Here is a 24,320-nt window from a genome sequence, read left to right as displayed (position 1 = left end):
TCTGGCACTATTGGGGGCATATGTGTATCTGGCACTATTGGGGGCATATGTGTATCTGGCACTATTGGGGGCATATGTGTATCTGGCACTATTGGGGGCATATGTGTATCTGGCACTATTGGGGGCATATGTGTGTATCTGGCACTATTGGGCATATGTGTGTATCTGGCACTATTGGGGGTATGTGTGTATCTGGCACAGCACTATTGGGGGCATATGTGTATCTGGCATATGTGTTTCACACCCCCATTTTCATTGGCCTCACCCCATGTGGCTACAGCTCTTAGAGCGCTGACCATGCCCGCACAGCAGAAAAAATGGGGATGTAGCCTCGCAGGAGTACCACGGTAGTAGATGAACCCCCTAATTTTGGCCGCGTGCCTTCGGCACGCGCATATGTCTATTCTCCTCTACCTCCAGTGTTGGGAGGTATGTATGCAGCATATTGGACATTGCAGTGTGTGGCATTTTGTGTCTGGGGCATTGGGGTGTGTGGCATAATGTGTAAAGGGCATTTTTTGGTTATTATGCATATTTTTTTTTTTTTTATTATTTAAGTAGCTCTTCGGGCGGTTTATTTCGTCGCGAGTAGCTCCCGCCCCCAAAAAGGTTGGAGACCACTGCACTAGAACAATATCGCTCAGAAGCCCCTTTCTGAGCGATATTCACAATATCGTCTAGTATGTACGGGGCTTTAGATTTGGGTGGGGTGTGTTCAAACTGAATCTAAATTGTACTGCAAAAATAAAGCAGCCATTATTTACCCTACACAGAAACAAAATAATTCCCCCAAATTTGACTCTCTGTACATTACATCTGCCCCACCTGCAGTGCACATGGTTTTGTCAATTTGAGAAAGACTAAGCTTTTGCGATTAACTCTGCTTAAGGCCCTTACAAGCGAAGGACAATCCATCTATTGCTGAGACTGGCAGAACCAGGTCATGTTCTGCAGAAAATGGTCTCTGCACAGGTGTAACTTCTGGATGAGCCCTGTTACATACATCTGAACACAATCACATAAGCTGTCTACGTTTTGCACACAGGCTTCTGTTTTCTCCTGCTTTTTGTGTATTATCCACTTTTTCCTTCCTGCTCAGAGGGCTCTCCCCCCTCCATTATTACCTCCATGAGCTGTGTAAAGTCACCCTCAGCTAGGCTGATTCCAGAATCCTTGGGAGATGGGCACTGACTTCCATGTGGTTCCTTAGGGCCTCCTTCGCAGTTTGTCTCCATCTGCACATGAGAGATTCTGGAAGCCCTCTGCAAACATGGGGAATTTAGAGGTGAAAATGAAAAGATTGATTTTGGTGCCTTGTGTCCTGGGGTGTGCATAGCATCAGGTGAGGCCTGTGCTTGGCTTCCCAGGAGCAATGCAGAAACACGCTGGGCTCTTGCTACCATTCTAGGGCCCGGTCTTGGACTCTGTACAGGTTGGTCAGTGATTTTTGGGATGGGAGTGCTCTCCATAGTTGCTTCCTCTTGCTTCTCCGTATTCTCCAGTGGCCATACAAAACACTCTTTGGATCCAGGAGATAGACTCGTCTCATCTGCTGTTTCATTAGATGTTCCCATCTTCTTGGTCCACTGTGTTTGATAAATGTTTGGCGTTGCTTGGGCAGGAAATCGTGGAGGATTGAAAGTTGGACCTCCATTAAGTGGTGTTTGAGGGGCACTGTAAAACCCTGGCCTTTCATAAAAAGGGCTGGACATGAAAACGTTAAGATCACGAAGGGCTTCCCCTCCCCTGAGATTTCCCATATCACGGTGTGTAAAATGGTGGAGTCCAGGGGGGACCCCACTCCTACGTCTCATCAGCAAGCTCAGGCGAGAGTTTGAGCGAGGTGGAATTGGAGAATGAACTCCCAGTAACCGTCCAAAAGGGCTGAGCAGTGGTGTAGAGTGGTTGGCCTCCTCATTTTCATTAATCTGCTCAAGAGGTGGGAACTCCAAGTCCTCTTTTTGCAAACTGCAAGTAATAGAAAATTACATCTTTAATATAATCCAGTAATAATAAAAAGTGTTAATTCTAGCACCATGCATCTCAAAACTCCCTGCAGTTCCTCTTTCCTGCCTGGGTTGTCGCTCTTTGCTTTGGTGCTTCTAACACAGGTCTAGACTGCTTATCAGTGCTCAAATGCAGACCACACTGCTGGAAGCACCACAGGCATGGAGGAGGAACTGCATGGGTTTTGAAAGATGCAGGGTGCTAGAATGAACACAAGCATACTTTTTTAAAATAATAATAATTAATTTTTTTGCCAAAACATGGCATGTGACGTCAGCTGCAGACCACTGACCATGTTGGAGTGCCATCACTGCCCTTGTCTGCCACCCCCCCCCCCCCATGCGAGCACAACGCCAACAGAGCACGTTGGTGGAGGCACCTGCACAGAAGCCCTGCACATGCGCATATGAGAATATGTGCAGGGCAGAAACATCGGTTCCTGGGGCGAACATGCCGGGGACGGAAGGCGCTAGAATCAGGGCCATTACCTCCACAGTGTAGGCAGTAATTTTGAAATCTGCATCATGATTTTAATAAATTTAACTTTTAGCCCCCCTGTCATTTTTACCCCCATAATATAATTCAACGCATTCAGCGGTTTTTAGGTAAACGATCGTGTTCAGTGGGTCGTGTTTACATATATAAAATGCAACTGATGTTTATATGGAAGAAATACATTATTATTACATTGATACCACTTTCACACCGCCAAAACGTTTTAAAAACCAGTATTTTTAAACGGTATTTAAAACGGGTCTGAGCCTTCACATTGCAGTAGATTACCGTTTTTAATACTGTTTAAGTACGATTCACATCAGTCAACCCGTTTAATCCCCTGAACACGTTTCAAGGCAGAATGCAGGGGGCAGCCTATCACAGGTCTGTAATCTGTTGTTTTCACTAAATACCGTTTCAGAACCATTGTCACTGCATGAAAAACAGCTCTGAAATGTGTAGGACTCTGCTTTTTAAACGTTTTGAAATACCGGTTATCTTTAACCGGTAAATCAACTCTGGTGCTTTCCCACTGCAGCCTTAAACGTTTTGAAGTGGGGAAAAAAACGGCAATATAACGTTTAACAAGTGCGGTGTGAAAGGGGTATTATTGTAACTAAAATATAAAACATACACCCGTCTTCCTTCTACAGCCAGAATATCTTTCAGGAGAAATAAGGTTGTTTTTTTTTGGTTGAGTAAATTCCTAAAACCATTGTTATGTTATTTTAGAAAAGTTTCCAAAAAGACCAACGCACTTTTGACGCATCCTTTTAATATGTAGTGCCACAACCATATATCATCCTGAGGCACTGGGGTAAGTTTACGAACGATCGCTGTTGATCTATATGAAACCGATCTTAAAGTGGGCCCACTTCAGCCCCATGCTGAGTGATGTAGTTTAGCAGAGATCGCCTAGCACATATCACTGACGCACATCCTATGTGCCAGCGATGTGAGCTGAGGGATCTATGCTGACCAGTGTTCTCTGTTGAGGACATTGGTGGTCTGGCTAGATCTTGACTACATGTAGTCAGGCGATGGTGAGGCTCAGGACCGCACATGGAGTGATTTGTGCTTCATTTCTAAGGGATCTAGACAGATGGCATAGTAATAGAACTTATATTGCTCTGTGTGAAGGCCCTAGCACAGTCAGTTTTTTTTTTTGTTCCATTGTGAATTCGATTGTGCATTGGTTTGACATTCTAAATATGTTCTTCTCGCCCTCAATAAAAAAAATGATCCACAAATTGGTCATTTAGGGCCTTATTCTAGTTCACTCTTTCTGACAAAATCCTTCTTAGACGGACAAAACCATGTGCACTGCAGGTGGAGCAGATGTAAAATGTGTGAATTAGATTTGGGTGGGGTTTACTTCAAAGTGAGATTCTTTATTGCAGTGTAAAAATAAAGCAGCCAGTATTTACCCTGCACAGAAACTAAATAATTCACCAAAAATCTAATTATCTCTGCACATTTTACATCTGCCCCCCTGCAGTGCACATGGTTTTGTCCATCTAAGAAGGATTTTGTCAGAGAGTGAACTAGAATAAGGCCCATAGTGATGAAAAACCAATGAACCAAATTATACAAAAGCATCCCTATTGGATATTTGATTTACAGAGTACATACCAGAAAACAAAGATTTACACTTTCTGTTCATATTGACTGATTTTAGGTCAATTTTGCCTATTTTCACGTTTAGCAAAATTGACCAAAAATCAGTGGGAATCAAAAAGTGATCTTTAGTGAATATAACCCCCCGTTTCTTTTGTGTTCAACCAAATGCTGGTCCTATTAAGGCTGGAGTACCAAAAATTGTCCCAACTGCCAAGCACCATGATGGATCGGACATAACTTTTTTAGGGTTTCACTCTCATACCATATTCAGCTTCACCCTGACTTGGACCCGGGACATAGAGCATGGGTTGAAGCCAGATTTACCCCTTTCATACATGGGTGATGACCCATATAATTCTGTTCCCGGGTCTTTTGGCATTCATATGATGTTTGGAGTTTATCTCATTTCCAAGTGCTACTGCTTTAGGCCATTGAGTTTATTTAGGTGTTATCCGGGTCGCACCTTGTCAGACCTAAGTCCGGGTCATCTACCCAGGTTGAATTCCCCAGGTAAAAGGGTTGCGGACATAGGACTCTCAACTCGGGTAGACCCTTTCAGACGTACGCTGGACCCAGGTTGATGGGTGTTCTTGGGATTTAGGCTTATATCTGAAAGGGGATCAATCTCCTGTACTGAAACATACAATCTTTGTAATGTCAGTAGATAAATGTCTTAATGCCCGTACACATGTGCGATTGTGTGGGGACCGGGTGGGGTGCCGGCATTGGCAAGTATATACTCCCTTGCCGGTGCACACAGGGGTCATGCTGTATTCTGCAGCGTGGTCCTCATTAACAATGCACAGAGGTAATTAACGACCTGCGGGAGCATGCATCCTTCGTTGGGCAGAGCGTACACACTGGGCGATATTCATTAATGAATGATTTTGCTCGGAAGTGCCAAAATCTGATTAGCACTCTCATCCTTTGTTCTTTTACCACAATTAAGCCCAAACCCTACAAACCTACAGCTTTACCTTATATCAAAGGCAGAGCCTAGGAATGATGGTCTGCGAGTGTCTACGGTAGAAGCAGTGTACGGCGGCTGAGGGTCTAAATCATCCCAGTATAGATCTTTTTCCAGTGGAGGAAGGTTCTGGTACATTTCATCCACTGCTATCAGAGACACCTGGTAGAGAAGAACAGAGAATAATTAACAGTCACATCCCCATAACACAAATATTAAAATCCTACTGAATCACTTTTTCTATATATCCAACTGTCTATATTATCTTCCTGATTCGTTCTGCTTTACACCAAGGCCCTTTATATCATATATGTTTGGTGTTCTTAGATTAGTGATTAGCTGCTACTCTATGGAAACAATTGTATCTACAGGTTAATTTTATGTAGCAACTGAGGGCTAATTAAATAAAACCTGCAATGCCGACTTTGTTGCTACGAGTGGTCCATGGCAACCAATCAGCACTGAAGTAACATCTATAATTTGCATAATATCAAATTATACAGAATCAGAATCAGCTTTATTGGCCTCGTATACTTGAATATACTAGGAATTGGATTTGGATTTCTGTGCAACAACCGGTTAGGTGACAATTAAACAATGACAGTACAGAAATACATAACACAAACAGGTATACGCTAGAAGTACCCTGGGGGATATATAGATGCGGGGAACACATACCCGCCTAGCTGCACAGCGCCTAGGCAGCCATCAGCGGCACAACTGCTTATTGTAGCAGCCAGGTGGGTAACAATATAAGCAGAGACAGTACAGTTATCACACAGGGAACATGTACCCGCTGAGCAGCCCAGCGCCTAGGCAGCCAACAGCAGCACCACTGGTCACTAATACAGCCAGGCAGGTAACAGTTAAGCAGAGGCAGCACAGTTATCACACAGGGAACACATACCCGCTGAGCTGCACAGCACCTAGGCAGCCATCCGCCACTGGTTGTTGCAGCAGCCAGGTAGGTAGCAATATGAGCAGACAGTACAGATATAGATTGCTATAATGCAGTGTACGAGACAGGGGAGACATTGGAGTGCATCCTGCTGCTGTGGGCCGCGGCTGCAGCCTGGCTGGGGGTGGGGCGCCGCACCAGGGGCATCTGCCACCTTCATCCATCCACCGAGCTGACCGCACTGCTCCATGCCGTGTGTGGGCTGCGGCCGCCGATCTGTGGCCGCAGCCCGACACGCCAATCTGTGGCCGCAGCCCATGCGGCTCACCGATGGGGGCTGCGGCCGACGATCTGCTGCGTGTTGGCCGGGGGGGGGGGGGGCCCGCCACACTGGGGGCATCATTACTTCCACTGTCCTCCGCTCCATCCTCCCCTGGCCGCACTCTCCTTCTCCTCTTCTCCGGGGGTAGGAGCTCCGGGGGATGGGAGCCGGTAACTCCACAGTGTGTGACCATCCCCCGGCCCCACCGGAAGTATGGAGTACAGAACAGCTGATTGGCTGCCATGGATCATTTCTCCTCTGGCTCACTTCTCCTCCCTCATCACTGCTTCATACATCTACCCCTCAGTCCGGGAGGGAGCAGCTTGGTCGGTGCAGCAGGGGTGGGGCTCTGAGCGTGGATGCACAAACTCCTCATCGCAGCTCTGCCCCCTGCTTTGCAGTGCCCACTTTTCATTGGCGAAGGGGGGATTTGGGGAGCGGGCCCATATCTGATGAAGGGGCCCAGTGGGCCGGGGAGTGGGTCCCTTGTTACTTGGCAGCAGCAACTCTTCACAACCGAGCACATGATGCTATGTGCTAAGCTGCAGTGTGGCCAGGGAGGTACTTGATTACTCTTTATATTATTCTAAGGGTACATGGCCACACCCCCTGTGATTAGGCCATGCCCCCTTAAAAGTACCGGGGCCCAGTCAGACTTTATACTGCCCTGCATATAGACCTCTGAGAAAGAAATCGGCTGCAGGGAAACCACGTTATTTTCAGTCTGAAATTTATATTGTTGTAATTTTACCTGAAAGTTTCTGTCAATTAACCAATTGGACTCAAAGTCGTCATCATCTTGACCGAAGGGGTTAATTAGCTGCTCAGCCACCTGCACAGAGACACCATTGTTAGTATGTGTTACTTATGACTTGTTGCATAGGCGTGTACGTCCTTATACCTCGGCCTCACCTTTAACCAGCCAGCATAGAAAAAGAATTGTAAGAGGGTGAACACTGGCACATAGAGGTCTAGCTCGTGTCCAGGATAGCCCTTCTGGGGGTCTAGGAACTGACGGCCGATCAGGCAAGCCAGGAAAAAGCTGTACACAGCTACTGTGACCACCTGAGGAGAGATAGAGAGAACGGTTGCAAGGGTGATGAGGAAAACATTGCTGCAAGGCGCATACAGGGCCTGATTATGATCAAACAAAAGTAACAGGCATCAATGATATCTGCAAACTGACCATGTACCACACCATGCACACCACACAGGCCTACTCTCCCAGGAAGTGGCAGAGAGTCCTGATTGGGGAGTAAATCGGGTCCTTTGAGCCCCATCCCTTCTTGGTTTAGGAAAATGGTCACTTGCCACAAGTTGCAGCAGGACTTGTGAAACTTCTATTGAGACTCAGGTGCCGCTGGGTGCCTGGTACACAGGGGATCCACCCATATATACATACATTATAACATGTATGTTTATATGTACTAAGAGGTTCCCCATGCACTATATGGCTGGTGCTGCAGCACTGTTGCATCTCCTCTCCAAGTTTCTCCTAGGAAGCAGCAATTAATGCTGGGTACATACTACAACAATATCTGCCTAATTTGACATTTCCAGGCAAATTGGATTTACAAATCAGGCATATCATTTATAGTGTGTATGCCCAATTTGCACATTACTGTGGTGACATCTGGTCAGCAATGCTGCAGGGCCAACCAGAAAATATACCTAAGGTTGCCTACTGCTGCCCCCGTCACACTCTGCCTCCTTCTGCCTCTCCCTGTCACCCACTGCCATGTTGTATATTGTGAACTTAGGTTGGGGTTGGGTAGAGCAAATTATATTTTTGCACCTGAGCTCACCAACCACAAGTTCCGCCACTAAATGAGTGCATGTAAGTCCCCACATAATGATGACAGCTGCGGTCGGCAGGTCGGTCTTCTCCATGCAGATGCATGGCTGCTCAGACATAGGTGGCAGATGCTCACATTACTATAAGGTGGTAAGCAGGATGTACGGGGAATGGGAACTGCAATTCAGAATCAGCCCCACAGTGTGGAAAGATGATAACTGAACACATTTGCAAATACGTCAGAATAAAGATTTATCTATAAGTAAAAGATAAAAGAAGCACCTGAGTGTACACTAGAGGAATACTGATCCAGTCGTATGCAAACAATCTCCCACATCGCGTCCGCAAAGAGTTCAGCTCCTAAGACAGAGAAGGAGAGAAATTCCCAATTAGTCACTGCAAGGTCATACTGTTTTTTTCTTTTTATGTAGCATGTTGGCATAGTGGTCAGCATTACTGTCTTATAGCACTGTGACCATGAGTCTAATAATTCCTGATCAAGACACCATGGGGGGTTATTCTGGTTCACTCGCAAAGGCAACATCTTTCTCAAATGGACAAAACCATGTGCACTGCAGGGGGGCAGATGTTAAATGTGCAGAAATAATTAGATTTGGGTGAGTTATTTTGTTTCTGTGCAGTGTAAATACTGACTGCTTTATTTTTACACTGCAATATAGATCTCACTTTGAAGTAAAACCCCACCAAATCTAAAGGTGCGCACACACGGGCTATAATCGCAGTCGCCGGGTGCGCGCTCCCATTTTTAGCCCCCCTGCGACCAGCTGATTACCTCTGTGGCTCCGCCGGCTTAGGTCCCCTTTCATCAGCGACCATCTCTGGTCGCTGATGAAATGGAGACACTGAGCAATATATTGCTCAGCAATATTATTAGGGCCACTGAGGTCAGGGACTGATGTGAATGTACAAATATTCGCTGTAAAGTGCTGCGGAATATGTGTGCACTATAAAAATAACTGGTAATGATGATAATAATAATAATAATAATATACTATAAAAAGATGATATGTCCATGTTAAGCCCCATACACACTGGAAGTGAAATAAACAATATCGTTCAGAAGTCTGAGAGAGATCTTTTACTTTTTTCTAGTATGTACAATCAACATCATTAATGACCCCCTGTTCAGTTCAGATGAGGGAGGTGGCACCCCACCAGGTAGACACATCGCCTAGTGCAATGATGGCTGTTGTTGAACAGCTGGAGTGTGAAGGTTACACATCACTGGCCAAGGGTGTACCTGGCTTTAATTAAAATTTTAGCTCCATAATTAAGATATTCTATCCATGAGCTAAAGGACCCCCATGTTTGCTAAGTCTCTGTGGTGACACACATAATGTACCCTCTCACTTTGAGTAGGAGCTGCATCACCATGCTGTCACGGATCCGTCCCTCTGTCCTAGCTGTCACCACCAGATTAACAAACCAGACACATGGAATCCAGAACTTGTTGTGGGGCGAAGATATGGCCTCGAATTTTAAATGCTCAGCGGGTGTCATGAAACCTGTGGGGAGAAAACATGGAAAAATAAAGATGGGTCAGGCCTACTGTCAAGAAAGCATTGCCTGCCAAAGTATTTCAGTCAATACACACATCAGGGTCAGACAATGTTGCTCTTTACTAACAATTATTGACACCACTGAGGCATGAGAAACTCAGTAAAGTCATTGTCAGTGAAATAACTGGTTCCATTTTTCTGAATATTGATCCAGCATTCAAAATGGCCGCTTCAGCTGCACAAAATGGCTGTCTGCACCGTGTGTAGATGACAGAAACACTTTGAATGTTTCTTTACCATTTACTAATTGCTCCGGCGTCATACTTACCAGCGTTTACAACATGCTGTAGAGTGGGGAACCTCTTATACACAGCGGTACTAACAGAGCGCAGGATAAGAACCCCACACAGAGAGGTATAGCGCATAAGTGTCCTTCGCAGCATTCTCCCTCGCTCGTCTGTGCCATGTACATTACTGGACACCAAGCACATGAGGCGGTCTGACCAAGGTATACTCTCATACTGGGCCCACCAGCGGGAGACCACCAGCGTCACATAGAAACCTAATGGCAAGTAAAGAAAAAAAGTAGATCTGACCTGAGCCCATGGCTTAATTACCTGTGCAATGATGACCTGTATTTTTTTTATTCATTTTCCATATGAGTACCAAAACTATTTCAGCTAAGCAACAGAAGATATAAATATTAAAAAGTTCAGTTTGTATAGATTATTATTATAATAATAATAATAATAATAATTTTAACCGATAGAATTAATGTAATGCAGTATAGGAACAATGAAGCACAGTTAAGCTTTACATAGATTACATAGAGCATGGAGATACTTAAGGAAATTATGGAAATGCTTGAGTAAACAGGAAAGTCTTGAGTCTGTTTTTGAATACTTCTAGAGTGGGGGGCTCTTGAACTGTGCGGAGAAGTGAATTCCATTAAGTCGGAGCCAAAAAAGCTTGGACCTTCAGATGAATTACAGGAGTTTCTAGGTCCTTCTAAAAGTCCTTCATCTACAGATCGCCGTAATCTGGACTTGGTCATGTAACTCAGGGCCTGATTCAGACCTGTTTGCTAGGCTGCATATACTCACAACCTAGAGAACAGGTCAGCGCCGACTGCCGCCCACACCGACTGCATCCCTTCAATAGCCTAGGAGGAGATGTGTACACAACCCCTCGCATGCAGCCGAATGGGAGAGAAAACATTCAATGGTCGCACACTATCCAATGATTATTCCCCCAATCGGAAATAAAAGTCAGTCTAAACTGACTTTTAATTCCACCGCCGAAAACCGAGTTGTGCTGACGTCATGTGACGTCAGTGGCCTGTCATGGCCTCCCTCAGCAGGACATTGTGCTGGCTGCACAGGCGATAGAAGGTGGCCAGACTCTCTTGCATCCTTCAGATGGAAGAGCCTGCTTAGGACTCCAGCTCCGGGGGGGCACAGTAAAGGAAGAGCATGGTATGGGACTGCTCAGTGACAGGATCAGTGACACTGGATGTGTCCATGAAACCCCTTTTGCAGTCTTCGAGTATCATGGAGCCTATGGTGACATCACTAAAGGGGACATGGCGTAACAGGGGAAGTCCCTGTTTACCTCACTGTGGGGGCACATGGGCCAGTACTGCCAGATCCTTCTCAGTGATGGGAGCCAAGTGCTGTGGGTTAATGTCACACTGCAGCACCCAGCTACTGTCACTGAGGGGGGGTTGGCATTTTGGTATCACCCCTTAGAAGGATGATAGCCAGGAATAGCTCTCTTGAGACGCCACTGCATTCCAGAGACCATCTCCATTATTTTGTATGCTGGATAAGGTTATTAAGGGGGTGTCCATTTTGTAATGTAGTTTCCTTACATTCTGTATTCTGTACTGTAGTTGTAAAGGATCCAAAGTTTACATTGCTTGAAGTTAGTGAGCAGCCTGCGGTGCCAGGATTGGGGGGCTCCTTTGCAGACAACACTGAGGATTAAAATGAAGGCCAAATTTATACCATGCTTTTTAGCTATCAGTCATCCCGATGTACTGTGGGGGGTAAATTTCTTAAGGTGTCAATGTAACGTACTGATGATTACTTTATGTACATGGTGCTACAGCGCCAGCTGGGCAGCCTAAAGCCAAAATCTCCTTCACACCCCACAAGCATTACATCCAGTTGTATAACCTTTGTTACATGTACATGGGCAGTATGAATGGCGAGTCCCTGAGTGCCCATACACATGCAGGGCTGCCAATAGGGGGGTGCTGTGGGTACAGTTGTCCCGGGTCCCGGCCTCTGGAAGGGCCCGGGCAGCTCATTTTGCCCACCGCAACCCCCCCCTTCCCGACTGCCTCCACTGTGCTGCCTGCTTCTTCAATGCAGGACGCCGGCGGCCAATTAAAATGCTGCACCAGCTTTTGGGCCAATCAGAGTTTGTGTATCGTTAGCCAATATTAATTGGCCACCGGGTCCTGCATTGAAGAAGCCTGTGCTTCAGGACCTGCAGCAGGAGTCGGGCAGTAAGTGAAGGGAGGGGGGAGGGGATGGGGAGGAGGGGGGGGGGCTGGTGGTAGCCCTGTACACATGTATTAGCCTAGGGCACCTGGAACCTTTAATCAGGCCCCGGAGAGCAAAGCTAACTCCAGCAAGACTGGCCTGACCCACTCCTTACCAATTACTAGTGGCTGGTCCAACCGGTTTGGAAACGAGGACAGTGCTGCTGGATTCTTAGCATATCTGAGCTTTCATTGTTGGCAACTATAAATCTTTTCTAGGACCGAAATAGAAGGTCTTACTGTTGGGACAATTACATAAACTACAACGTGGGAATCCTCTGGCTCAAGCCCCCTAAACAATATCATTTGTATAAGTCTGATAAGTGTATCTGCTACTTGTTGCAATGTAACATCTTCCTATGGTAGAGAAACAGAAGGATTGTATAAAACTGAAGCGGGATAAACCTCAAGACTAGGGGCTGGCTTGTGTGCTCATCATATGACCACCGCTGCATCCAATGAAATTATGAGGGCTTGTTTTAGTACCAGATTGTTTATTGGCAATGTCTTAAGGCCAGTTCGGGTCCAAAATTGGCCCCGTGTCCGATGCTGAGGGTTTGCGCATGCACAAACCCTGGGAGCAAATGGCTCCGGCAAGTTTTACACTCAGGGAGGACTGCGGGCGGGCAGGTGGAACACCCAGCGTTTTATAGGCGTCCCTGCATGGGGCAGGCGGCTGACATCACATGACATCAAAGCCCGCCCCCTTTTCAACGATCAGCGGGGGGAATAAAAGTCACTTTACACCGAGGGGGGGCGGCCGGAGTTTACCTGTTCGCAAGGCTGCAAACATACACACATATTTAGAGCAGCCAGACAGCCTTTTTCTACCTGCCCCCATGCCACCCTTGCTACACAAGTAAGGCAGCTGTTGGGCTACGCTGATAATGTAGCTTCAAACGTAGCGTAGGCTGCCGCCGTGAAACTGCACAAGTACCTTTTTATAAAAAATAAAAAAAAATATTTATTGCTAAAGGTTTTGTGCATGGGAGTGGGGTAGTGCTGCAGCTTCACCTATCTGCCAATGCGACAATGATTAATGGTGCTGAGCATCGGGTGTGCAAGTGTGCAGTGCATTACTGGGAGTTGACTAAGTCCACTGACACTTTGCACAAGAGGGCAGAGGCTGAGAGGTTTGTGTTGAGCTCTGATTGGTGGAGCTCATTACATGCTTCTCAGGCCCATGGAGGACAGCAGCAGCCTAGTCATGGGAGGCTTTTTAATCAGAGGCAGCACTGAGCCTGTGAGGTGTCCTACAGAGTAAGGTGCAGAGGGACAAACACAGGCTTTTCATATATATATATATATATATATATATATATATATATATATATATATATATATATATATATATACAGTGGTCGAAGTGGAAATTTTGAAGTGGGGGTATGGAAACTTTGAAGTGGGGGTATGGAAAAGTAAAGAGTGAATATAGTGCGCACCTTCGGACACCCCCCTGTCCATCAACGTCCCCTGCCAAACTGCCCCGTTGTACAGGGGTATTACAAAAGCACAATATGTGCTGCTGAGTGATCAGAGAGCATCCTGAGGGGGAAAAAAAACTTTTTTTTTTTTATCTTCAGATTAAAGTGGGGGTATGCCATACCCCCGTATACCCCCCCACTTCGACCACTGTATATATATATATATAACACAGGAAGGAATCCAGGCACTCTCTAACGAAACACAACGACTCCAGTGCCTTTCTGTCCCCACGGTAGGGGAAAGATATGTCCAGGATAGGTAGACGGCACTCTGGAGGTTTTTAAATAGAAACTGCACGGCGGCAGATCAAACAGTCAGAAAGACAAAAAGTCGGTCTGTGTGTCAACGTTTCGGGAAATGAAACCCTTTATCAAGGGTTGTCTTGATAAAGGGTTTCATTTCCCGAAACGTTGACACACAGACCGACTTTTTGTCTTTCTGACTGTTTGATCTGCCGCCGTGCAGTTTCTATTTAAAAACCTCCAGAGTGCCGTCTACCTATCCTGGACATATATATATATATATATATATATATAAAATTTATTTATTTATGAAGTTTCTTATATAGCACATACATATTACGCAGCGCTTTTCAGAGTATAGTTGAACATTCACATCAGTCCCTGCCCTAGTGGAGCTTACAATCTATATTCCCTACCACATGTACACGCACACGCAGACATTCTAGGGTTAATTTTTGTTGGAAGCCAATTGACCTACCAGTATATTTTTGGATTGTCGGAGGAAACCGGAGTACCCGGAGGAAACCCACGCAAACACAGGGAGAATATACAAACTCCGCACAGTAGGGCCATGGTGGGTATTGAACCCATGACCTCAGCGCTGTGAGGCAGTAATGCTAACCATTACACCATCCGTGATATACATATCCTTTGCAGTTACCCATTGACTAAGATTATTCTGCCTTTACTCTGTGTTTTGACAGTGTAATATTCTCCCATGCAGTTTGCGGCCAGTTTTGACAAGTGCAAGGGGGCCTCCCTGTCTAAAGTGCCCCGGGCCACCCGAAGGCTTAATCTGGCACTGCATGCAGTCACGGCCTGTACTTATTCTCTCTTGCAGAACAGCATTGTTTAACACAGTTAAGACTTTATAATTTGTTTATAAACCTGTTTAAACCTCTCATGCATGTGTAGGTAGCAGATTTACTATTGGGCAATAATAGTTTACTTATGCAATCCCCTAGTGATTATCACACATAAGCACAAAGTATACAATAAATAAGACACATTACAATCTATATAAACTGGGAGTAATCTCAAGCAATGATCTGATTTCAGTATTTAGTAGAGTACCAAATGTTATATTGCATAAGTAATTCTAACGCATAGATATGATGCAATTAAACATATAGAAGAATCTTATTACCGTATGTAAGCATTTCGGTACTTGTGTAGTTTCACGGCGCCAGCATGGCGCTGTGCGTCTGAGTCCCCTTGCGGGGCTCGCTTCGCTCGCCCACGCTGCGGGCTCGGTGGCTCGCTACGCTCGCCACGCTATCTAAAATCAACTCCATGCCAACATGGATAGTGGGGGTATGAACTATCCATGTTGGCATGGAGTTAAGTTAGTTTATTTTAGATAGTTTGCCGAGCGTAAAAAACGGAAGTAGCACGGCGCCATGCTGGCGCCGTGAAACTACACAAGTACCAGCGTTTCTGTATAAATACTGTGTATTTCATAAAAGTCCACTAAAAGTCATCAAATATGCCCCCTTGTGTTACAATAAGCCCCATTAGCAGATATTTATATCACATGGTTTGCTGAGTTATACTGCCCATACACTTATGAGATATTGCAAGCTATCATTCGATTTCGACCACATCTGTTCAATAAATCAAATGATTGTATGCACATTTTGTGTACCATGCAACGCGATGCGCGGGCACGCCGGTCGAATTTTGGGGTCTTATGTTCTGCGCATATTTATCGAATTGTACATGCGGTCGAATGCTGTTTTGTGCGCATTTGATTTTTCTAACTGCGACATTCGATTCCTGAAGAGTTCTGGTCACTTCCTGGCCACTCCTCTTCCACCCACTGTGCACATGACTGTTCATCCCATGTTCATTTTCTTATTTCTGCAGATGTCACATGTGAGTCGTGATTTTTTAATACAGCTTTATCAGCCTATACCAGGAGGAGCAGTGTCTGTGACTTACGTCATCCCCAGACTATAGCATCAAGCAGAAGAGGGAGGCTGCCTACAACTGCCTGGTGGAGTACTCCAAGCCAAGCTTCTTGTGCTGCCTCGTGACCTGGATACACAAGAAAATCGCCAATATACGGACAGTCTTTGTAAAAAAAAAAAATACAAGATTGAGGCGTCCAAGGGGTCAAGGGCCAGTGCAGACAAGGTCTATGTACCACAGCTGTGGTATTTCAAAGAACTAAAACTTCCTCTTGGATAAGAGGTCACCGAAGGAGTCCCTAGTCGTGATGGCAGAGTCCGAGGAGGGAAGTCAGGATTTGGAGGAGGACAATGGGCTGTTTTTTTTTTAAATGTTTTTTATCTGATGGCTTCCTCCTGCCATGCCATAGCTCCTTCCCCATTGAAAAAAGCATTATAGCTATAGTCCTGTTTGGACCTTGCAGTGCCACGTAAGGTTACTGCAGGAGCTGACTGTGAGGAAATCTGTAGTAACTCCACTGGCTGGTTCGGGTCTTCTGGTCCTGCTGGGAGCAAAGGCATTCTGCTGGTGATCTTGCCACGGAACATGTTGCGCAGCATACAGCATGCTGTTACTGCATAGTTAATTTTGTCCAGCCTCAAGTTTATGGGTCGGTGGAAGATCCTGAACCGGTTGCTGACAATGCCAAATGCATTCTCAACAACCCGACAGGCCCTAGAAAGGCGGTAGTGGAAATGCACCTATGGTGGTTCAGGACTCTTTGCCGGTAGGGCTTCATTATGTGTTCGTGCAGTTGCGAAGGCCTCGTCTGCCATGAACACAAATCCCAGGCCATTCTTTTTCTGCTCAGCAGGTTGCAGATGAATGGAGTTGGTGGTGAACCGGGTATTCCTTAGTGACCCACCATTTGAGCTTCCGCCATTTTCCCAACATCCAGGAAAATAAATTCATAGTTTGCGTTGACCACCGCCATGAGAACAACGCTACAGTAGCCCTTGTTTTTAAAATAGTCTGAGCCGCTGTTGGTGGGTTTTGTGATGCGCACGTTTCCCCTCTATGGCGCCACCACAGTTTGGAAAATTCCAGTGACTGTCAAATTCCTCTGCTATGGCTTGCCATTCTTCCACGCTTGTAGGGAACTGTACAAAAAAAGAGTCACCTACAGACCTACTACAGACACTTGAAGACCTCAGCCGTATCCCTGACCTACAAGACACATCAGGAATCAAGATCTCTACCATAACAGAGCGTAAGGAGGAAGTCAAGGAAAACAGAATTTGTGAAACACCCGCTACTATTGGAGTCACGTTCACAACTACTCTGGAAACTGGATGAATTTGATGACTTTGCGTCATAGGTTGTCAAAAACATGTGGAAATTTTCCGTAGAAAGAAAGTAGACTGCCAGCACCCGGTGTTTTGTACAAGACACTCAGAGTCCAAGTGACACCAGATTGGAACGTTCATGGGCCACAACCTCAAGCACCTGCTCATCATGTCCCTTTTACCTACAGCTCACCACCCACCACCTACCCTTCCACCATTTCCCATCCTCATCAGCAGCCCACCTACCATTCTGGTTATGCACAATCACCGGCCTCCACTTACCAACCTCCTCTTAAGACAGCTTCCCAAAACAACCACCCTGCCCGTTACCATCAACCCCCACCCCCATCCACCCACCCTTCCACCACTCTGCAGTCTCCTCCTCAATTCCAATCTCCTCCCTGATTCAGCTACACTTCCCAAGCCAGCCACACATCCACTGTCCACTCCACAACTTATTGATGTCAGATGGGGATCAGCAGGGGTTCTGGAGACAGACAAGTCTTTTAGGGTGATTTTAATAAAGTCTATCATACTGCACCAGAAATTTTAAATCCCTATTTAAAGTTACATTATTGTAAAGTTTGTAAAAGTTTGGCCATGTTGGCTGTATTTTTACCAAAAGCAAATTAATTTTAAGGTATCTATTTTTGGTTCACAAATGTAGGCATGCCCGGATATATTGCAGCAGATGTGCTGCATTTCTGCTACTATGGTGTTGAGTGTCCCCGGTACCAGGTGGACAATGCACACATGCAGCAAGGGACAGGTAGATGGTATCGGAGACCAAGCTTCCTACCCAAAGCTGAATATGTGCATTGCAAGCCTGAAAGCAGCGACACTCAACGCCATAGCAGCAGAGTGCACCACATCTGTTGGTATTTAGAATTGCTGTTGGGTACTTGTGTATTATCATGGCGCACGCAAAATCAGCCGCAAATCGCATGCAAAAATCGGATGCAATTTAGCGGCCGACTTTTGGCGATTTTCGGCCAATTTGCATGCTATTCCATCCTTGCACACTCCCACTATCCAAGTCAGCCCGAAGCGTGGAGAGCGCATCGAGCCCCGTGCGGGGACACGGTACGCGTCCTCCGGACTTTTTCATACCCCCACTATCCACGTCGGCATGGAGTTGATTTTACAAAGTGTGGCGAGCGCAGTGAGCCACTGAGTCCGAAGCGTGGGGAGCGCAGCGAGCTCCACGAGGGGACACGGAAAACGATCCCGAAGCGTGGTGAGCGCAGCGAGCCCCGCGAGGGGACACAGATTACTTGATGTGTATTCCGCGTGCGCTCACCACGCTTCGGTTTCGTTTTCCGCTGCGCTCGCCATGCTTCGGGCTCGGTGTCTCGCTGCGCTCGCCCCGCTTTATAATCCACCGACGTGGATAGTGGGGGTATGAACAGGTCAGGAGGACGCGTACCGCGTCCCCTCGCGGGGCTCGCTGTGCTCACCATGCTTCGGGCTGTCGCAAATCGGCCACAAAATTGCATCGCGGATCAAATCGGCTGCAAATCGGCCTCAAATTGTATGTGATATCGTATAAGATATCGTATGCGATTTATATAAATTCGGGCGCCTTGATAATACACAAGTACCTGCTGTTGCACTTGATATATATTGCGATAGTTCTGCTGCATTGTGATATATGACATTTCAGTGTCATTGCTTTCAGGTAGACAATGCACACATAAAGCGAGGGACAGGTAGATGGTATCGGGTACCCATCTTCCTACCCCAAGCTACGTCAGTAGTAGCAGAATGCATCTGTTGTTATATTGTTTGCTAAAGCTCAGCCATGTTGGCCACATATTTATAAGAAAGTGATGTTTTCAAATAAAAAACATAAAAAAAATTTTTCTACAAAATGCAGTTTTAAAATGAAACATTTTGTTAAAATGACAAGCAATGTGTGGTGAGATTTTCTTACCTTACACTACTTGTACTGAAGCACCTTGATAATGACCTTGCAGGTTTCAGTGATGATGTGTCCCAAAGCCTGCGCAGAGATGCGTGTCCCATACTTCAGGTCCTCAAATGACTTCCCAGTAGCCAGGTACCGCAGGGTAGCCACGAGCCTCTCCTGAGCAGAGATAGGAACCCACCATATGGTCTCCCGCTTCTCAATATCAGGGGTCACCAGACCCAGCAACTCCTAGAAGGTGTCGTCATCCATACACAGGAAGTTGTGGAAATCATCTGGTGTGTTTTTGTCATACCTCCCAACTTGTAGGGAGACGAAGGAGGGACACAGGGATACGTGCCTCCGCCGCGCTGAAAATTATGGGGCGTGGCCTAATTAAAGGGGTGTAGCCTATACTCGCAGCTCCCCGTGAGGCCATGCCCCCCCCCATTTTGCCGCTATTGGGGGCATGACCCAGAGGCTCTGTGAGCCTCTAGCCATGCCCCCAGCCCCCTGGCTGCGGAATAGACGCTGTGCGCATGCTCACAGCGTTTATTCACCGCTGCTCAGGAGCCGACAGGTGGGACTCACAACAAGCCCCCCCCCCTCGCCGCGGGACACTGCCGGCCACAGGAGGGACGCGGGAATGTCCCCGAAAACCGGAACATTCCCGCGGTAATCGGGACTGTTGAGAGGTATGTTTTTGTCAGCATTCGATGCAATTGCATTCGATTATGTGATCCTACCCGTTTTTTGTATCGGAAGGGGCATGCGATAAATCGCATGATTGCATACCCTCCAACATCTGAGGGCCACAAATCGGTACACGATCGTAAAGGGGCGTGACCACTGTGAAAGGGGGCGTGGCCAAGCGTATAAGAGGATGAGGCGATTTAAAATAAATAATAATATTGAATAAGTGCAGCCACCTTACATAACTTGCTGCAGTGAGTGCTTCAGCTTCCGACATCGGATGATGCGATCCCCCCATCACGCGCTGCCCACCGCACTGCACTGCACGCTGAGCTGCGTCAGCTAGCTTCAAGTTCGCGCCCAGAAAGATGTCACTGAGAATGCAGAGGGGGCTGACCTTTCCCCTGAGTGTGCCGGGACCAGCCCGCACCCTTGGGAATAAGTGGGGCCAGGGGAGAGCGGGGTAACAGTGTCTGACACCGAGCAGAGCCAGGAGCCAAGACGAAGACTGTCAGGACAAATTATGGAGCCAGGGGGAGCCAAATGACGTAATTCGGTACATTCGGTACAATCTTTATTTGCCGGTACAGACCGTTAAAAAACGGTACTGTACCGGCAAATTCGGTACAGTTGGAGGGTATGTGATTGTAAGCACAATTGTACTCCGATTAATCAAAAGGTGAGCTTTAAGGAAAATCAAACCCGATATCGCATTGAATGCAATGGCACAAGTGTATGGGTAGCAATACAGTGATTATTATTATTTGTATGTAATGTTCCTGCTCTTACCTAGAACAAATGATACTGGAATCAACTCTGCATAGTTGTTACAATACAACGCCAACTTCTCAAAGTGAATCTTCTGTTGCTCATTGAGAAGGAGCCTGCAGTACAGATGGAATGAGGTCACTGGAATGTAGGGGGGGCAGAATCAGGGTGATGTCTCAGTAATCAGGGAGAAAGCATAATGTCAGTGTCTAGAATTGATGGTGTGGAGTATACAACATGCAGGTTGTGCTATGAGAATGTACACTAGCAGGAGGCAGCCTGGCTCTCTGGCTGTGTGGAACGCATATGAAATATCAAATAGGGTCCTTTTACTAATTAAGGTCAATATACATAGGGTAGGCTGCTGAAGGTCGACAGGCCTTAGGTCAACACAGACAAAATGCTGACATGCCTAAGGTCGACAGGGTCAAAAGTTTGACACATGCATTAGGTTACTTTCAAAAGGTCAACATATGGTTTTTCACATTTTTGGGCCTGAATGTCGGCATAGTCGACATGAACACTGTATCGGTGTGCCGCATGCGCTCGCCATGCTTCGGGCACACTATTCTATTCTCCATCCACGCCCTAGTGGATGGTAGGGCATGAAATACCACCTGTCTGCACATGGCGGCACAAAACAAACGTGAAAAACCTATGTCTACCTTTTGACTGTCGACTTTCCCAAGGTCAACCTTTTTGACCTTAGGCATGTTGACCTTTTTCTGTATCGACCTAGGGCTTTTTGACCTTCAGTGGTCAACCCAATGTATGTCGACCTTAATTCTGCCGACCTAACGGGGTGGGGGGAGAGTTTTTTATGCTAAAACTGTCACAGATCAAAGTGGAAGTAAAAACTGTCACAGCTTAAAGTGAAAGAACATTGCCGTCATTTTGATGGGATTTTAACTAGTTTACAATAACTGCCTTTTTTCCCACTACTTGTGGTATTTCTAGTCAATTCTGGACACCATACTCCTGTCATTCAGTCATGGATTTTTGTAATTAGCTATTCTGCTTTATGCTGCTAATTAAGCCATGACAATGGTTACTAGGAGGCTAAATGTATGGTTAATTGTCTTCTATACAGATACATGTCATGGTCTGGTATGAGAAGACACATACCTGTAGGTAGCACTGATGGCGAAGTAACAGCCGATGAAGATGAGGAACTCTTGGTACAGTAATTTGTAGATACTTCCTCGCCAGCGGAGAAGCAGTCGGGAAAAGGTACCCAGCTTGGCATCTGCCACACGGTTGCTGTAGGTGACTGTCATGGTTCTAGGTACCTCTATGGCTTTGAGGGATTAAAAACATATTAAAAACATGAACATTACAAAGACATGGTTAATGATGTACAGTGATAGCTGTCCTATAATCATAATATAATAATTCAATATATGCGATATATGCCATTATCTATAGCAGCCGCAAAATAAAACATGGCGGCTACAATCGCAATGTCAAAATAGGGACAAGCTGGGTAAAGTGAAATCCAGGTAGAGAGCATTTGTCCTGCCTGGAATGAATCATGTTGGGATATCTGAACAATCTAATATTAATCTCCCCACCTTCCACAGGGGCCCTCTATCCTAAATGCCCTGGGTACCCCTAAGGCTTAATCAGGCCCTGATCATACACCATCTTGAGTGGAGTGTAATTGGGTAGGACATGCTCAGACTGCCCCTGTAAACTGTTCTACTTAGTAAATATTTATACATAATTAAAATTAAATTAAATGTTAAGGGTCATAGCTTTTTTTATATATATATATATATATATATATATATATATATATGCATATTACCAAATAAAATTAATACATTTGGGCAGAGGGAGGAGGCCATTACGGTTGTGTCTAAGTGCGCCCTGATTCCTAAGTCCGCCCATAATTTCTATGCAGCAGAGAGAGACCCCTGCTGTACGGGTGGTGTCTGTTGTAGAGAGACCCCTGCTGTATGGGCGGTGTCTGTTGTAGAGAGACCCCTGCTGTATGGGTGGTGTCTGTTGTAGAGAGAACCCTACTGTACGGATGGTGTCTGTTGTAGAGAGATCCCTGCTGTACGGATGGTGTCTGTTGTAGAGAGACCCCTGCTGTACGGGTGGTGTCTGTTGTAGAGAGACCCCTACTGTACGGGTGGTGTCTGTTGTAGAGAGACCCCTACTGTACGGGTGGTGTCTGTTGTAGAGAGACCCCTGCTGTATGGGTGGTGTCTGTTGTAGAGAGACCCCTACTGTACGGGTGGAGTCTGTTGTAGAGAGACCCCTACTGTACGGGTGGTGCAGCGGCGTAGCTTTGTTTGGGGTGCCCCCCCCGCCGTTAATGGGGGGGCGCCCCTCCTCCCCGCCCGCCCGTCCGTCCGACAGTTTCATGGGGCGGCCATTTTATCGTGGTCCGTCTCCATAGCATTGATTGAAGCCAGGAGGGGAGCCGGGACGCGCGGACAGGTAAGCATGTGGGGGATGGGGGGGCGGGGGGATTACTATAGCACCGCAGCCCCCCCGGCGCCCCCATATGCACAGCGCCCCCCCGCGACCGCGGGGGCTGCGGTGCTATAGTTACGCCACTGGGGTGGTGTCTGTTGTAGTAAGACCCCTGCTGGGTGGTGTCTGTTGTAGAGAGACCCCTACTGTATGGGTGGTGTCTGTTGTAGAGAGACCCCTACTGTACGGATGGTGTCTGTTGTAGAGAGACCCTGCTGTACGAGTGGTGTCTGTTGTAGAAAGACCCCTACTGTATGGATGGTGTCTGTTGTAGAGAGACCCCTGCTGTATGGGTGGTGTATGTTGTAGAGAGACCCCTGCTGTATGGGTGGTGTCTGTTGTAGAGACCCCTTCTGTATGGGTGGTGTCTGTTGTAGAGAGACCCCTACTGTATGGGTGGTGTCTGTTGTAGAGAGACCCCTACTGTACGGGTGGTGTCTGTTGTAGAGAGACCCCTACTGTATGGGTGGTGTCTGTTGTAGAGAGACCCCTGCTGTATGGGTGGTGTCTGTTGTAGAGAGTCCCCTACTGTATGTAGCGATGGTGTTGACAAATATATAGTCAACATAAGTTTTTCCAGATTTTTGTGTCAAAGCTTGTATGTTTAGTAACTGCTCTTGGCCAGGGCCTGGTTCCAAAAATATGGGGGACAAAAGATGTAGGGGTTCCCCTTAATTTTTAAACCAGCACTGGGTTCCACCGGTCCCTGCAGCCATTAACCCTTTAACTAGTCAGCCTTGGATGGGTCCTCCCAATAAAGTCCCCCCCCCCCCCTCCCTTTACAGGGAACCAAGTGGCTATTCCGGGAACCCTGGCCGGTGGGTGCTGAGTTTAAAACTTTTGTATAACAAAATTAGATAAAATATTGAGTTTGTCTGTGGAACTAAAAATCCCAGCAAGCCTACCCTCCATGTTGCTACTTGAAGAACTACATGTACCAGCATGTGGGGTATTAAAGGGCCCACTACTACTTGTAGTTCTACATGCAAACAAATATTCAAATAAACACACATACACACACTGCATTAGGACAAGTTTAATAAACATACAAACAGACACTCTCGCACACACACACACACACACACACACACACACACAAAGACACTCACACACAGACACACACACACACACACACAGACACTCACACACACATTACCTATCTAGCCCTGTGCTTCAGCCCGGACCCTCCAGTGCTCTGGGGGGGGGGAGACTTCTCTATTGGGGGTCCCCACTCTCCTAGGGACATCTGCCCAGGGCTGACTAGTTGGGGGGTTAATGTCACAGCCACATGGGCCAATATAAAAGATCTGTGGCATTACCTTACTGACTTGTGG

At 46.5% G+C, this 24,320-nt stretch overlaps 1 protein-coding gene across 1 annotated transcript; it reads right to left on the bottom strand.

Annotated features, from left to right (window-relative positions):
- Window positions 1-968: 968 nt before the first annotated feature.
- Window positions 969-21,779, bottom strand: BEST1 (bestrophin 1). The gene is made up of 9 exons (XM_083164965.1): window positions 21,628-21,779; window positions 20,524-20,618; window positions 9,953-10,186; window positions 9,476-9,630; window positions 8,387-8,464; window positions 7,222-7,374; window positions 7,061-7,141; window positions 5,100-5,251; window positions 969-1,968 (listed from the first exon to the last, which is right to left on the bottom strand). Exons 1-9 carry the CDS (start codon window positions 21,777-21,779, stop codon window positions 1,074-1,076), a joined length of 1,995 nt encoding a protein of 664 aa, XP_083021091.1. The 3' UTR covers window positions 969-1,073.
- Window positions 21,780-24,320: the final 2,541 nt, after the last annotated feature.

Source organism: Crinia signifera, chromosome 11, assembly GCF_055691185.1.
Source record: "Crinia signifera chromosome 11, ASM5569118v1, whole genome shotgun sequence".
Taxonomy (NCBI): domain Eukaryota; kingdom Metazoa; phylum Chordata; class Amphibia; order Anura; family Myobatrachidae; genus Crinia; species Crinia signifera.
The sequence above is the reverse complement of the archived record's forward strand: the minus strand, read 5'-3'. Positions and strand labels throughout refer to the sequence as shown.

Bases quoted from the DNA above. Each gene is read 5' to 3' on its own strand.
- BEST1 (XM_083164965.1), bottom strand. From the start codon at position 21,779: ATGACAGTCACCTACAGCAACCGTGTGGCAGATGCCAAGCTGGGTACC. The intron at 10,187-20,523 runs GTAAGAGCAGGA...ACTTGCCATTAG, and splicing joins TCCAGTATCATTTGTTCTAG to GTTTCTATGTGACGCTGGTG. The intron at 5,252-7,060 runs GTAAAATTACAA...CTTCTCTACCAG, and splicing joins TAATTGACAGAAACTTTCAG to GTGTCTCTGATAGCAGTGGA.